Here is a 13574-nt window from a genome sequence, read left to right on the forward strand (position 1 = left end):
TGATGTGAACTCTAATATTTGTAAGTAATCCAAATACTAAAAATGCAGTTAAGTGTCTGTTGTCCTGACTGAGGAAGCCAAACTCAGGCCGTGCTGGCTCCAGAACTTCTAATCTCATGGGGAAATTGGAAGCATGTAACAGAACTATTGAGGGTTTCAGGGATTATGACTTCCAAGGAAATTGCAGAAAGGTGACAGCAGCAAAGGCCGCCGGCTTTTATTGCTCACACAAGAATAGCAGGTATCATGTATTCTAACAGTGTTTCAAGTTGAACAGTGGAAAAATTACTGCCAATTAAAGCAAGCCATAGAACTTTTGTTCCAAATGATCATTTTCCACGGACTGAGGAATTTCTCCTGGTTCTTCTGATCTTGGTGTCTCCTCTGGTTCTGAAAAGGAAGAAAACCTTAAGTTATAAAGGTTTCTGTTTGGTTGAGGCAGTCCCAGCAATAATCAACACAACAATGGCGTAGGGTGGGGGTTGGGGCCACAGGGACAGTTGCCCCGGGTGCAAAATTGTTAGAGGGCCCAATAATTCAACACTTGGTGCTGCCTCAGTACAACTGCGTACTTCTGGGCGCTATTGAAAATGGCTTCTCCATGCAAACAAGGAAGTGACCTCTCCAGACAATGGAACGACTCTTCTTATCTCTATGGCTGCAACCTCCTGGGTGACGTGGAAGCCACTAGGCAGTTGAATGTGCATGCGTACTTCGTCCATTTCCTTTCCACCCACCCCCTCTGTGCAGCCCCGGGCACTGGCAACCCACGCTATACAACTGCAACACAATAATATCTAGTACTCACAGTTACTACTAGTTACGGCAAAACAAAAGGCCGATGGCTAACATAACAATTTGTCTTGATCAAACATATGGGCCGGATTCTACAAATGATCCCCGTTAGCGGAAGCCAATACAAGAGCTTCTGCTGGCACAATAGGGTATTTTGCCCTTTCTCTCCCCCACCCCCAGCAAGCCCTCCCCATTGCTTGAGGGGGCAGGAATCAGGGGAACCCCCAAACAGTAGCATGGAGATTGTTCTTCCTGACAAGCTAAAATGCTTGCGCTGCAAGAACGCTCCCCTGAGCACTATGTTGCATTCATCCCTATGGCCCCAATCTAGCTAAATTTTACACTCTCCCTGTAAGTTATTAAGGTTTCTTCATTATTTTTCATTACCTGTAACAACATCAACAATTCATATTAGCAGGTATGAAGGGGAAGAATATGGAGAATAATTAGAACAAAAACTATTTGTATTCTTCTCCCATTGTATAACAAAAAGCAATTCAGAGGCCAGGAGGCTTCCAATAATTAAATCACGTTGTCGTTTCAGATAACTGCTTAGCTTTAGATTGCCTCTGTTGGGGCAACCCAGGCAGTTTCTAAAACAAAGCAGCGAATAGTTATATTTATTCAGTGTTCCTGCAGCTTTACGATCCAGGAGGTTGGGGCAAAGCAATTGATTTGTGCTATGTGTCAGGGCCGATTCAGTTCCAGCAGTAAAGCTGGAGCAACGACTGAATCCTCATTTGATCCAATTGACTAGTGAGCCCTGAGATAGTTACTGGGGTAAGCAGAGGTAACAAAATGCCTCCACTGTTGGAGGCAGCACGTCTCTGAATACCAATTTCTGGTATTGCAGGTGGGGAGAGTGCTTTGTCCAAACTGGAGCAAAATGTGGATTCACATCACTGTGTCTTCTCATTCATGTAGGGGTGTACACACGACTCCAGCCCATCCCAGTGTTGTCCCACAACACTATCCCTTTAAATGCAGGGCTTTTCCTCCAACCTCTGTTGGAGATGTGGTGGAGAAATAGGAACAACAATACACATGTGGTGGAGGTGTGAGGAAATTAAGAAATTTTGGATAGTAGTACATGAAGAACTAAAGATGTTGAAAATATCAATAACAAAGAAACCAGAGACATAGTTCTTTGGATTGATAGATGAAGAGATACCACGGGGGGATTATTCTATATGCAAGTACAGCTGCTAAAATAGTGATTGCTGCTAGGTGGAAGTCACAAACTATACCCACAAAGCAGGAATGGATTTGTAAACTAAATTAATATTTAATTTTGGCAAAATTAACTTCTATAATAAGAAATCAGTTGAATCAAAAATTAAAAAAGGAGTGGAAATGTTTTGATGAATATATGGCAAAATATTGCTCAAAAAAAGGCACGCTAATATGCCTAGATTAAAATGTGAAGTACTGGATGGAAGGAAAATTAGTAAGGAAAGATAATAAGAATATATAGATGATTTGAGAAGATTGTAGAATGCAAAGATTATTGTAAATTGTATAATCTGGAGGAAATCGAGTGGGGGCGGAGGGAAGTGGGAGGAAGGAGAAAAGAATAATATGATGGATTGAGGAAATATAAATGTAAATGTATGGGGCGATGGGGAAGAAATGGTGTTGGCTTTGGTACATCTGTATTGTGATGTAATATGTGAAAACCAATTTAAAAAAAATGCAGGGCTTTTCCGAATCAGAGAAATCCTGCATTTAAAAATGAGAAAGGGCTGTCCCACCCAGACCAAAGGATGGAGTCCACATTTGTTCTAGTGTGGACAGTCCAAAGCCCCTTAAAAAAGAAGAAATCTGAATGAATATGCATCAAAACAACCAGTGATGTCTAATGGTTCTGCAAACAAATCGGGGAGAATGATCAACAAACAGGTCATCAGGAAGCACACATTCATTCTTACAGATTGCGGGATCCTTACCCATGGAGAAAACAGCACTTCCGGCTGGGGTTGCACCAGCTGTTTCCTGCTGAGTGCACAGCTCCTCAGCAGCACTCGCAAGGGGGACTCCTTCCGCTAGTTCCTTCTGAGTATATAGTTCTCCAGCTTCCAGAAAAGGGATAGAAGACTTCGCTGGGAGATCTAGACTCTTCTGGGCCGCCGCCTCCAATTTAGTCACCTGTAGCTCAGGTTTTTCTTCCTCCACCACTGTTTCCGGCTGAGGTTCTTCCTGTGGCTCTGGAGCCTGCTGCTGGCCTCTGCCCCTGCCCCTGCCTCTCCGGGCCCCTCTTCCCCTTCCTGTTGGCTTGCTCCTCTTCTGCTCCCTGTAGTACACAAAAGGCATTTTGGTATAAAGGGATCTGATGGATTGCTTTGAAGGGCCCTGCTTGCAAGGATGTTCACGAGAATCAGTGGTGGGCTGCTTTTGAAATTCTGCCTTTCATTTTTAACAACAGGTTGGCTTCCGTGATGATGGTTCAGTGAGAGCACAGGGGGGGAAAGGACAGAATTTAATCTAGGGTGAGGGATTCAGCCGCTGAGTATCCCAGGACCAAAATACATTCAGTTGCAGCTGAATAGGAAGCATTAGCCCAGGAGTATATATGATGATGGGATGCAGGTGGCGCTGTGGGTTAAACCACAGAGCCTAGGACTTGCCGATCAGAAGGTCGGCGGTTCAAATCCCCGCAACAGGGTGAGCTCCCGTTGCTCGGTCCCTGCTCCTGCCAACCTAGCAGTTCGAAAGCATGTCAAAGTGCAAGTAGATAAATAGGTACCACTCCGGTGGGAAGGTAAAAGGCGTTTCCGTGCGCTGCTCTGGTTCGCCAGAAGCGGCTTAGTCATGCTGGCCACATGACCAGGAAGCTGTACACCGGCTCCCTAGGCCAATAAAGTGAGATGAGCGCCGCAACCCCAGAGTCGGCCACGACTGGACCTAATGGTCAGGGGTCCCTTTACCTTTACCTATATATGATAATTATATTAATCTTCTTATATCTTATAGTGTGGTGGTTTGTTTGATTTTTCGGTTATTTGTTTGTTTGATTGTATGTTTGCTTACTTGTATGTACGTCTGTTTTTCATAAATGTATTTATTTTAAATTAATAAAGATATATTTAATAATAAAAAGGAAGTATTAGCTCGCAGGAGGGAGTGGTTGGCAGCTGAACCTTGTTGCTAATCCCTTCCCCTACAAACTATTCCCCCACTCCCAAAACTTCCCCTTAACTACTCCCCTCTACAGCCCAAGGGACCCAATTTCTGAAAGATAAACACAAGTCTAGGATAATAGTGCAAATAACTGCAGTCCTGTACAGACAAGACCACTGGACTAAAATTACACATAGCTGAGGTATATCGTGGTTTTTAAGTCCAGCAAGCCTTTAGCCTTAAATTTCAAATACATGCTTGAAAGCATGCAGGCAATGTCTAGTGCACGGCTTCCCAAAGTTGGGTCTCCAGCTATTATTGGACTACAATTCCCATCATCCCTGACCACTGGTCCTGTTGTATTCCAAAAAGAGCTGGAGACCCAAGTCTGAGAAACCCTGGCATAGTGACATCTCAGAAACTAAAGGGGCAGTTGAATAAAATTTATAGTGGTCAGACAATGTCACCACTGTCATCCTCCTAATTTACCTCAGGACCCACTGGTGAGTGTTTTTTTCTTCCGCCTCGGCTTTCCTTTTTCTGAGAAGCTCTCGGTCTCTCAAATGGCGTGTGACAGCAACCTCTGCAAGAGCAAAGAAGCAAGTAGAGGAAGAGACGACTCCAGGAGGAAATAGAATCCGATGAGATGGTTGCAAGATTAGAGGATGGTGCCACCACCAAGAGAACCCTTTCAGCCTGAGTGTCGGGTTAGGAAGATGAACAGAAAAGTCCTGTTCATATAACGGATGTTTGCAGTCAATGTGCATTGGGGGTGGGTGGGACTTCAGCAGCAGGCCCCACCCCCAACACACGGGTGGCACTGTGGCCTAAACCACTGAGCCTCTTGGGCTTGCCGATCAGAAGGTTGGTGGTTCGAATCTGCATGAAGGGGTGAGCTCCCTTTGCTCTATCCCAGTTTCTGCCAACCTAGCAGTTCAAAAGCACGCCAGTGCAAGTAGATAAATAGGTACCGCTGTGGCAGGAAGGTAAATGGCATTTCCGTGCACTTTGGCTTCTGTCACTGTGTTCCATTGTGCCAGAAGCGGCTTAGCCATGCTGGCCACATGACCCGGAAAGCTGTCTGTGGACAAACGCCGTCTCCCGCGGCCTGAAAGCGAGATGAGTGCTGCCCCCCATAGTCACCTTTGACTGGACTTAACCACCCAGGGGTCCTTTACCTTTACCTTACACCCACGGCCACATGAATAGATATTAGGAGTGCACAAGCTTTATTTCAGCATTCAGATCCAATCCCCCATCCATGAACTGGAGGAAAAAATAGGAAGCCTCCGGTGACTCCTTGTACCATTTGCATACCCTCCAACATTTCTTTGATGAAAATAGGGTTGCCCAATCAATCAATCCATCAATCCACTGCCTATCTGATTGGTTTGCCCCAGCCACTCTGGGCAGCTTCCAATATATATAAAAACATAATAAAACATTAAACAATAAAAAACCCTGTACAGGGCTGCCTTCAGATGTCTTCTAAAGGTTGTATAGTTACTTATCTCCTTGACATCTGATGGGAGGGCTTTCCACAGGGTGGGTGCCACTACCAAGAAGGCCCTCTGCCTCCCTGTGGTTACACTTTTCACAGAAGGCCCTTGGTGCTGGATCTCAGTGTCCTGGCTGAATGGGCAGGGGTGGAGATGCTCCTTCAGGTATACGTTTAGGGCTTTAAATTGAATTCAACACTTTGAATTGTGCTTGGAAACGTACTGGGAGTCAATGGAGCCCTTGTCCTATCCTGAGCACCCAGCTTCAGAAATATGTAGTCAAAACCTGGCAAAGGCTAAATAGGGTATCTGGTTCAAGCGATGGCAGTCATGATAGATCATTGCACTTCACCTTCCTGTCCCTTGGGTCTAACTTCCTATTGTATGGTGAAACCTGGTGGACACAACTGAAACAAATTCACTCACACACCTCATCCAATTAGGTCACCATGATACATACCATGTCAGCATGTTCATCCGGGATCAAATTCTGGATAATGTATGCTGCACCATTAACTATCCTTGCATTCAGCAGCAAAACTTTAAAGCCCCAGGCAGTCATACAAGTTACTAGGATGTTGTTATTAGGCAGATAGCCCATAAGGCAGAGTCACCATGGAGCTATGCCTCTTCTGATGTCCCTGCACCCACAGTTTTTCAAACACCCGTTTCCTGGGGTTCTGTGCTGCTGAGATAAATTTGTCCTCCATTCAGATATGCAACTTTGAGTGAAGACAAATGTGTCATTAAGAGTGGAACTGACCAGAACAAACAAGTTTTCTGGGTAGAGTATGTGTTCAGTAACCTTATATCACACTTCAGTTGTGTACACGGACTATACCTTTAGAACACTCAAAGAATCTCCGTCACTCTAGTTTTCCCCTCATGGAGTTACAATTCCCAGTAGCCCTCAACAAACTACAATGCCCAGAATTCTTTGAGGGGGGAAATGTCTTTTGAACGTGCTTTAACCGTAACATTGTGAATGCAGCCTTAAAAAAACCATGGTATTTATATTTTCAGGTTTTTAAAGACTGTGAAGAAGGGTCTGAAATCTGAACGATCCTGCTGCACTTGTGCATGTAATCCCTATGCATGCCTACTCAAAAGTAAGCCCCCACTGAGCTCCATGGGACTTACTCCCAGGTAAGTGAATATAGGAATGCAGCCTAAGAAAATTTGGGAAAGACATATCCCCAACATTTCCCCCCCCCCCCAAAGGTAAAAAATAGGAACAGTTTTATCAGAGACACGTGCCAGAAAAATAGGTGCAGCCCCTGTTAAATAGGGTCTACTGGAGAGAAGGTAATTTTAACAGAATTGGATTAGAAGATTCCCCTTTCCCAGAATAATATTTGTTACCTGGAACTGCATAGTCCTCCGCTGCGACCAGTGGCTGCTGTGGATTTTCAGAATAGGAATGGTCCTTTTCTAAGCTCTCCATTTGCAGTTTCTTAATTTATAAATATATATGAAAAAGAGCTTAATTCCAATATAGAATCATCTGACACATGTACCGCTTTAGTGCTAAATGAAGAGTTTCAGGAAAAAAGAAAAACTACACGCCCAGAATATCTTATCTGCTCCGGACACTGGTATGTTAATACTTCTTTTCCTTATCATGCTGCAAAGGTGTTTAAATTCACACTCATAGCTCATGGCATAGCTCTGCCAAAGCATTAACATGCCCCTCCTAACAAACATTGCGTTTTCAAAAAGACATACTGTTTGCAATGTATTTTTATTGATTTAGGGGGGCAGCTGCCCCTCCCTGCCTCCCCTTTGCTACACCCACGGATGAGATGTTGTTTGGGAGTGAATCAACCTACCCATCTCCCCCTCCAAAAAACAACAACAAAAGAGGACACCAATTTTTATTTTAAAAATTATGTTTGATGGAAATTGATACATACAGTATATATTTAGTAATGATTGTAACAGAAAGGAGGAAATACTTTCTAGGACAGGGTAAATAGAAAACTTGCTATATAAGTAGTGCAGGGCTGTGCCTTAGGTATTTAATTGACAATGCATACGGTACATTAAAAGCATAAATTCACAAGCATACTTCACTACATAAAAAAGGAAGAATCTCACCATAGGAAAAGTATAATAAAGTAGACCTTTGTGTTACAAAAAGATCTGAAACATGAATGGGCCACATCAGACTAAAAGTATGTGCAATGGCACCATACTGACATTCCCCAATTCACAAATTTCCAGTCATTTTTTTAAAATGAAAATGTTTGCAGCTACCTTTCAAAGGTCCTTCTACATCAGTATTTCGAATTCTCCCCCCCCCCGTCCCTTGGGCACCTCCCTTGTGCTCAAGACAGATTATTCTGCTGTTCTGCAAAGGTGGGGCAAACTTTACAAGTCACAGTGGTAGATGGGGCAGCTGCAAAGGGAGTTCTGTACATCTCCTGCTTTCTCTGATATGCAGAAGGAAGGCACAGCATTCACAGTGGAAGCTTGCAAAAATTAAAAAGGAATCCCAAACAGCCCATTATTGCACCAGACACAAACTCTCGCTCTCTGTAGGCTCCCCCAAACAACCTAACTACGGAGCATTTATTATGATTTGCTTGCACAATGCTTACAGTGTTGTTAGATTATATCCGGTTTTTAAGTGAACATTCATTCCCATTTGTTTGCGGGGGTGTTTATATGACGAGCATCTAGCCTGCTTTTATCCTGATTTGCTTGTGGGGTGTTTATACGTCTTCCTGTTCTTTTGTTCATCCCACACTTTTCAATACATTTCCCCATCACTTGCCAAACCTTCTTATTCTTTTTTTAATGCGGATTTGTTATGTGGTTGGTGGAGGACCTTTTTCACCCTGCAACGCCTTCTGCTAGCCCACATGCTAGCCACAGTGGGGCCAGGAACAGAAGCGGGGGGCAATGAATGTACATTTTACCTTTGTACAGTAGGCTAGTTTCTGCACATGCTTGAACATCTCTCTCTAGCCTTCATCCAGGCAAGCAAGACTGGGGAGGGACATGACCTGGTAGGCGTTTGAGGAAAGTGGGTGAGGAGAGGCCAGAAAGAGAAGCTTAGACACCAGGACAAAAGTGTCTTTTCCACATTCAGGGATAGAATGCCTCAAGAGACAATGGAGTGTGTCTGCAGGGGTGAAGTCAAACCACTGTGTTAGCAGCACCAAAGTGAGCTCCCTGGGGTGCCAGACTGTATACGGAGATCCTGGGCTGCCCAGGCAACAAGACCCTCCTCTTGCCCTCGCTGATGTGGTTCTAAGGAAAGCAGAGCAATACGTTTGGCACCAGCTTGGCTGCAGGGGTTGCCAGTAGTAGTACAAGGTGCCATCCAAGCATCTTAGGGACTCCACTTGGGATTGGTGTAGGGGTTACTCCTTAATCTTTTTTCTCCTGAAAATATCCCAGAAGACTTTAGGATCAGTTTCTTCCTTCTCCCAGGCTGACAAGCCCCATCTGCCCACCACTTCCCTCTACATCTATGGCATATGCAGAAACTGCCTTCTTGGCTATTGGACTCATTATTAGTCTCATTCACTCAATCTGCTGGAACCTGTCTTCGCATGCAGGGGAAATCCCTAACTGACGGAGGGTTTGAGACCCATTGGCTACCCTCACCTGGTTTAGACAGCCAGTCGAAGCCATTCATGGGGTGTGGCTGCTATCACATCCTGACAGCTTCTAGGAGCCACAGGTGAGAGCTGAGTGTAGGGTGGGGATCAAAGGTGGACAAACTACCCCAGAAGGAGCATGGCATGTCCCACAACAGAGGTGCTACCCCACCCCTAACACCCCATACAACCCACAGAGCACTGTAATCTACTTTAATTGTACAAACCTACATTTCCCAGTGTGTACTTAAACCCCTCTCACAAAAGAGTGATAGCCTAGGGCTCTCCTATACAGGAGAGTCGAAAGTTCAGTTGTTCATCCTAGGAACTTAGGAGGATGTACAATTCATTTGAAGCACCATTAAAAGTGTCAAGTCGCTATTCATTTTCACATGAAGGCCTGCCTGACACATTTGGAAGCACTCAGAGCAAGAGTGACCAAATTCTCATTACAGTCTGCTGAAGGCTGATAATACATTATGACCGTGACTCAGCAAAATAGTCAAAGATGACAGGTCAAACTAGATAACTTTCCCCCCCTTCCAGCCTATGGAACAAAAAAAGGGCACTTTGCCTGCTACAAAGTGACAGAAATTATCACTGAACCCTATTCACAACCCCACTCCAGTCAATTGCAGTTCCAAAACCAGGTGGGTGTTGAGCTTTGTGGGTGGACCCTAAAAGCTGCTTGCAGGGCAATACTGGCAGGGAAGAACTGGCAGGGAGGGGAAGGCCATTGCCGTAGCTGGGGGGGGGGGTAGCTGGTTTTTTTGCCCCGGGTGAAGCCTCCAGAGGGGCATCACTGAGGCTTCCAGCCTGTGTGCCAAACTGGGTCTTTGACCTGGGTGAAATAAAGCCCTGTTTCGTCCTGACAAATGATCAGATTTTTAGCTCTTAAACTCTGCACGTGCTCAAGTATCTCTCATTGCTGTAAAATAGAACCCAGTTTGCTTAACTCCATTAGGTTGTGCCTTTGGTGAACATAGAAAATGCAACTCTTACTTTTAACAGAGGAAGCTTTTTTCTACATAGATCAGGTGGGCAGTGACCCAAGAGAGGATATTTTTCTGTTGTTCAGCTCCGACTATGAAATTCTCCCCCAAAAGAAGTATCAAATTCCCCCTTCACCCTGGCTATTGGTGGACAGTTGCTGGGATATTTTTTTTTTTAAAAAAAAACTTTTTAATACTGCTGCCCTTATTGTTTCATGATGTAGTAGACAAATTGTGTATTTTTTGATATTTTCAGAGCTCAACTATTGGATGGCACAGCTCCCTTTCTCTGCCACCTTCCAGTACATGCTATTTCTCCTTTGCAACATCAGTAACAGCAGACCTACCTAGAGAAATCCTTGGCTGTTTCCCCTTCATTAAACAGAATACTGTGCCATATCATTCTGTAGCATGAGCATCCCCTGCTGGTGAAACAGGTGTACTGTGATAGAGAAAGGTTTCGCAAACCGGGGGCTAAGGCAGGCAGGACCCATCTGTGGGCCTTAGTGCCATAGCCTGCCCACTGCCTCCTTCCCTGCTTGCCATGCCTTTTGGCTGGGTTAATGCCAGCATCAGCAACTCCTTGCATGCTGAGTAAAGGTGGCAGGGAGACAGAGAAGATCCAGGGAAGGCAGGCAGGCAGGCCTCTGAGGAGAAAGGGATAGAGATGCTGAAGGATATTAGTGCAGTACAGTAAAATAAAAGTTTAATATATGTTAATATTATTTAGTTAAACTGGGAATTCAAAGGAAGGGGTTAAGAGAAGAAAGCTGCTATTGGAGGAAGAAGTGAATGTAAAAGGACCAGTGAGGAGGGGTGTGCAGATAAAGGACAAGAGCAATAACCCTCTCACTAATGTAAGGGAAGGTCTTGTGAACTGCAGAGTGTGTCATGGACTAGTTTATATTATTTGCAGAATTACTGCTGGCAACAGACCTCCTAAGGAGTCCCCCTTCCTCCAAAAACAGCAGTCAACACTTTGGAGACCTGGTTGCTGACCTCTAATTTATCTTTCTATTTTATCTCTAACTTTCTCCTTCACAGCCCGGTAGTCAAGGCTCCTCTGGTACCTGCAAAATAAGAATGCAGGTAAGAGCAATGTCTGAGAGCAGGACAGTGAATATCAGTACCAGTGGTTTTGAATTCATGGCAAGGGAGGACAGACACCTGCACAACCTTTGGTAGGTGTGCAAAACTAGAATTTCAGCCGGTGCTGCGTTTGGTTTGGGTTTCAACTCGTGCATGACAAGCTGCACTTGCCAAAACACGCAAACCCTTCTTCGATTTGACTTTTAAATCACAGGAGCCCTGATCTATTTAAAATAAACACACACAACACTCTGATATTGAGCTGACCCTGCTTCTGTTCACAGCTAGAAGTACCCCCTGCTTTAAACTCTGTGAACACAAATGAAAAAATAAAGGGTTAGGCTGCCTACCAAATATCTGGGGAGCAACAACAGGAAGACTATTGTCTTCATGTCCTGCTTGTGGATGCAACTAGTTGACTGTGTGAGAAACATGTTGGGCTACACACACCTTTAATCCAGCAGTGCTCATCTCATGTTCTTAGGAGGACAGCAGTTAGCACTGTACCCAAAACCCCACTGGGACCTGTGCCATGTGTCCAGAGGGCGCATCCTTCAATAAGCATGCATGCATAGAACACCAAAGCAGGAAAGGGGAACCTGTGGCCCTCCAGTAATTAAGAACATATGAAGAATTTGCAGGATCAGGCCACTGGCTCATCTGGTCTAGCATCCTGTTGTCAGAGTTGTCCCCAAGATCTCACTCCTGGTCAGTCACTACCAGTTTAGAACCCACGAGCATACATATGATATGAAGATGCCTTGTGCTAACACGCATCACTTTACATTTGTTCACAATGGATTTAATTTGCCATTTTGCTGCTCATTCACTTAGTTTGGAGAGGCCCTCTTGGACTCCAGTTCCTAGCAGTTCCAGTAAGGATAGCCAATGATCACAGCTGATGGGAGATGGAGTCCAACAACTTCTGTAGGGCCACGGGTTCCCCATTTCTTTCTTTCTATTAAAAAAAAACATTTTTATTGAGAATATTTCTCCATTCGTGAATGGCTCAGCTGCTCCAGAAAACCCAGCCCCAGAAGCAGCACACAGAAATGGAGGTGCCAAGGGCAGCATACCCACCCCTAGTTGTTGCCACAAGGAAGACAGAATCATTGTGATGATAAATGAGCTAGTTCCCAAGGGAGGAAGGCGGCCATGGTGGAGCTGGGCAACAGACCATTATTGATCTGGGAGAAACAGTTCCTTGTTGTTTTGAAACACTAAAGTGGGGTTCTGTATGCGTGTAGAACTAATGTTACACTTTTTGAAACACCCTGCAACAATCTTTAATGGCCTTACAGGTGATCAGGCTGGACTTTGCAACAAGTAAAGGATAAGCTAATATGTCTCCCCCATTCCATGAACAAAAGCTGACTAGTCAGACTGCTGAATTTTACTTCAACACAGAAAATGGAGACAGTGCACACAGTGGCAGATAGCTTAGGGCAGGCATGGTACACACACCATAGTTCTCCAAATGCTCCCTACTGCTCTTTGCCCATGGCATCTGCAGCCTGAGGCAGATTCCCCATGGGAGGGCCAGCCCTTCAGGTGATCCGTAACATTTTGTTAACTCCTAATGTGAAAGGCTATAGCATCAAAAAACTACTTAGCTGGAAGCTGTGGGTGATAATTTCTCCATGAAGCAAGAGCCATCACTACTGTATCAGTTGTGATTGCTTTATTCATATTTCTTTCTTTTGCATGCAAACTCCTCTGCTTTCAGCCTTTTGTTACCTTTTCATGCCTACCATTGTGCCTTTTACACCTTTTACAATGGAGCTCCTTCAATCTACAATAGCTTCCTATTCTTTATATTTCAGGTACCTCCTCCTAATAATTTAAATCCTTTCAGAAAAGCTTCCTAGCCTACAGGTATTAGGGTTTTTTTTCACACTCTCCTGCTGTCGTTTCCTGTACAGCTCAATCCTATGCAGATTTACACATAGGATATTTGTCATCAGATCTCAACTTTGCTTTCTCCCCTAAAGGGTAGATCAGAGCCATGGCAAATGGACAGAAGCTTAACGGTTTTTCACCAGTGCACCTCCCCCCCCCCATTTCCAAGCTATTTACCCATGTATTTTCCCCAGCAAGAGTAGTATCTTAGGGAGGTATTTTAGACTGGGCAATAAGGGAAAAGGTCCTGATCCAGTTTGTTTTCCCCCACTCACCCTTCAGCAACTTTAAGAAAATGTCAGGCGATATTATCACAGATTTTTTGAATTTGAATAAGGTTGGGTCTGGAAGCTGTATGCCAGCTCCTTCGGCCAATAAAGCGAGATGAGCGCTGCAACCCCAGAGTCGGTCACGACTGGACCTAATGGTCAGGGGTCCCTTTACGGGCCAAAACAGATGTGACATTAATAATGCTACACTTTTGTTAAGAGCTATTGGGGGGCGGGGGCTCTGATCCAAGTCAGTACAATTGGGGGGAGGGAGCTTTAATCCTGGATTAGAGGCCCAGTAGCTAT

General features: G+C 44.6%; 1 protein-coding gene across 1 annotated transcript; it reads right to left on the reverse strand.

Annotated features, from left to right (window-relative positions):
* Positions 1-181: 181 nt before the first annotated feature.
* Positions 182-6967, reverse strand: HEMGN (hemogen). The gene is made up of 4 exons (XM_081177052.1): positions 6774-6967; positions 4402-4495; positions 2742-3085; positions 182-390 (listed from the first exon to the last, which is right to left on the reverse strand). Exons 1-4 carry the CDS (start codon positions 6853-6855, stop codon positions 296-298), a joined length of 615 nt encoding a protein of 204 aa, XP_081033178.1. The 5' UTR covers positions 6856-6967; the 3' UTR covers positions 182-295.
* Between the last annotated feature and the right edge of the window lie 6607 nt (positions 6968-13574).

This window comes from Podarcis bocagei (genome assembly GCF_964188305.1).
Source record: "Podarcis bocagei genome assembly, chromosome: 17".
NCBI classification, from domain to species: domain Eukaryota; kingdom Metazoa; phylum Chordata; class Lepidosauria; order Squamata; family Lacertidae; genus Podarcis; species Podarcis bocagei.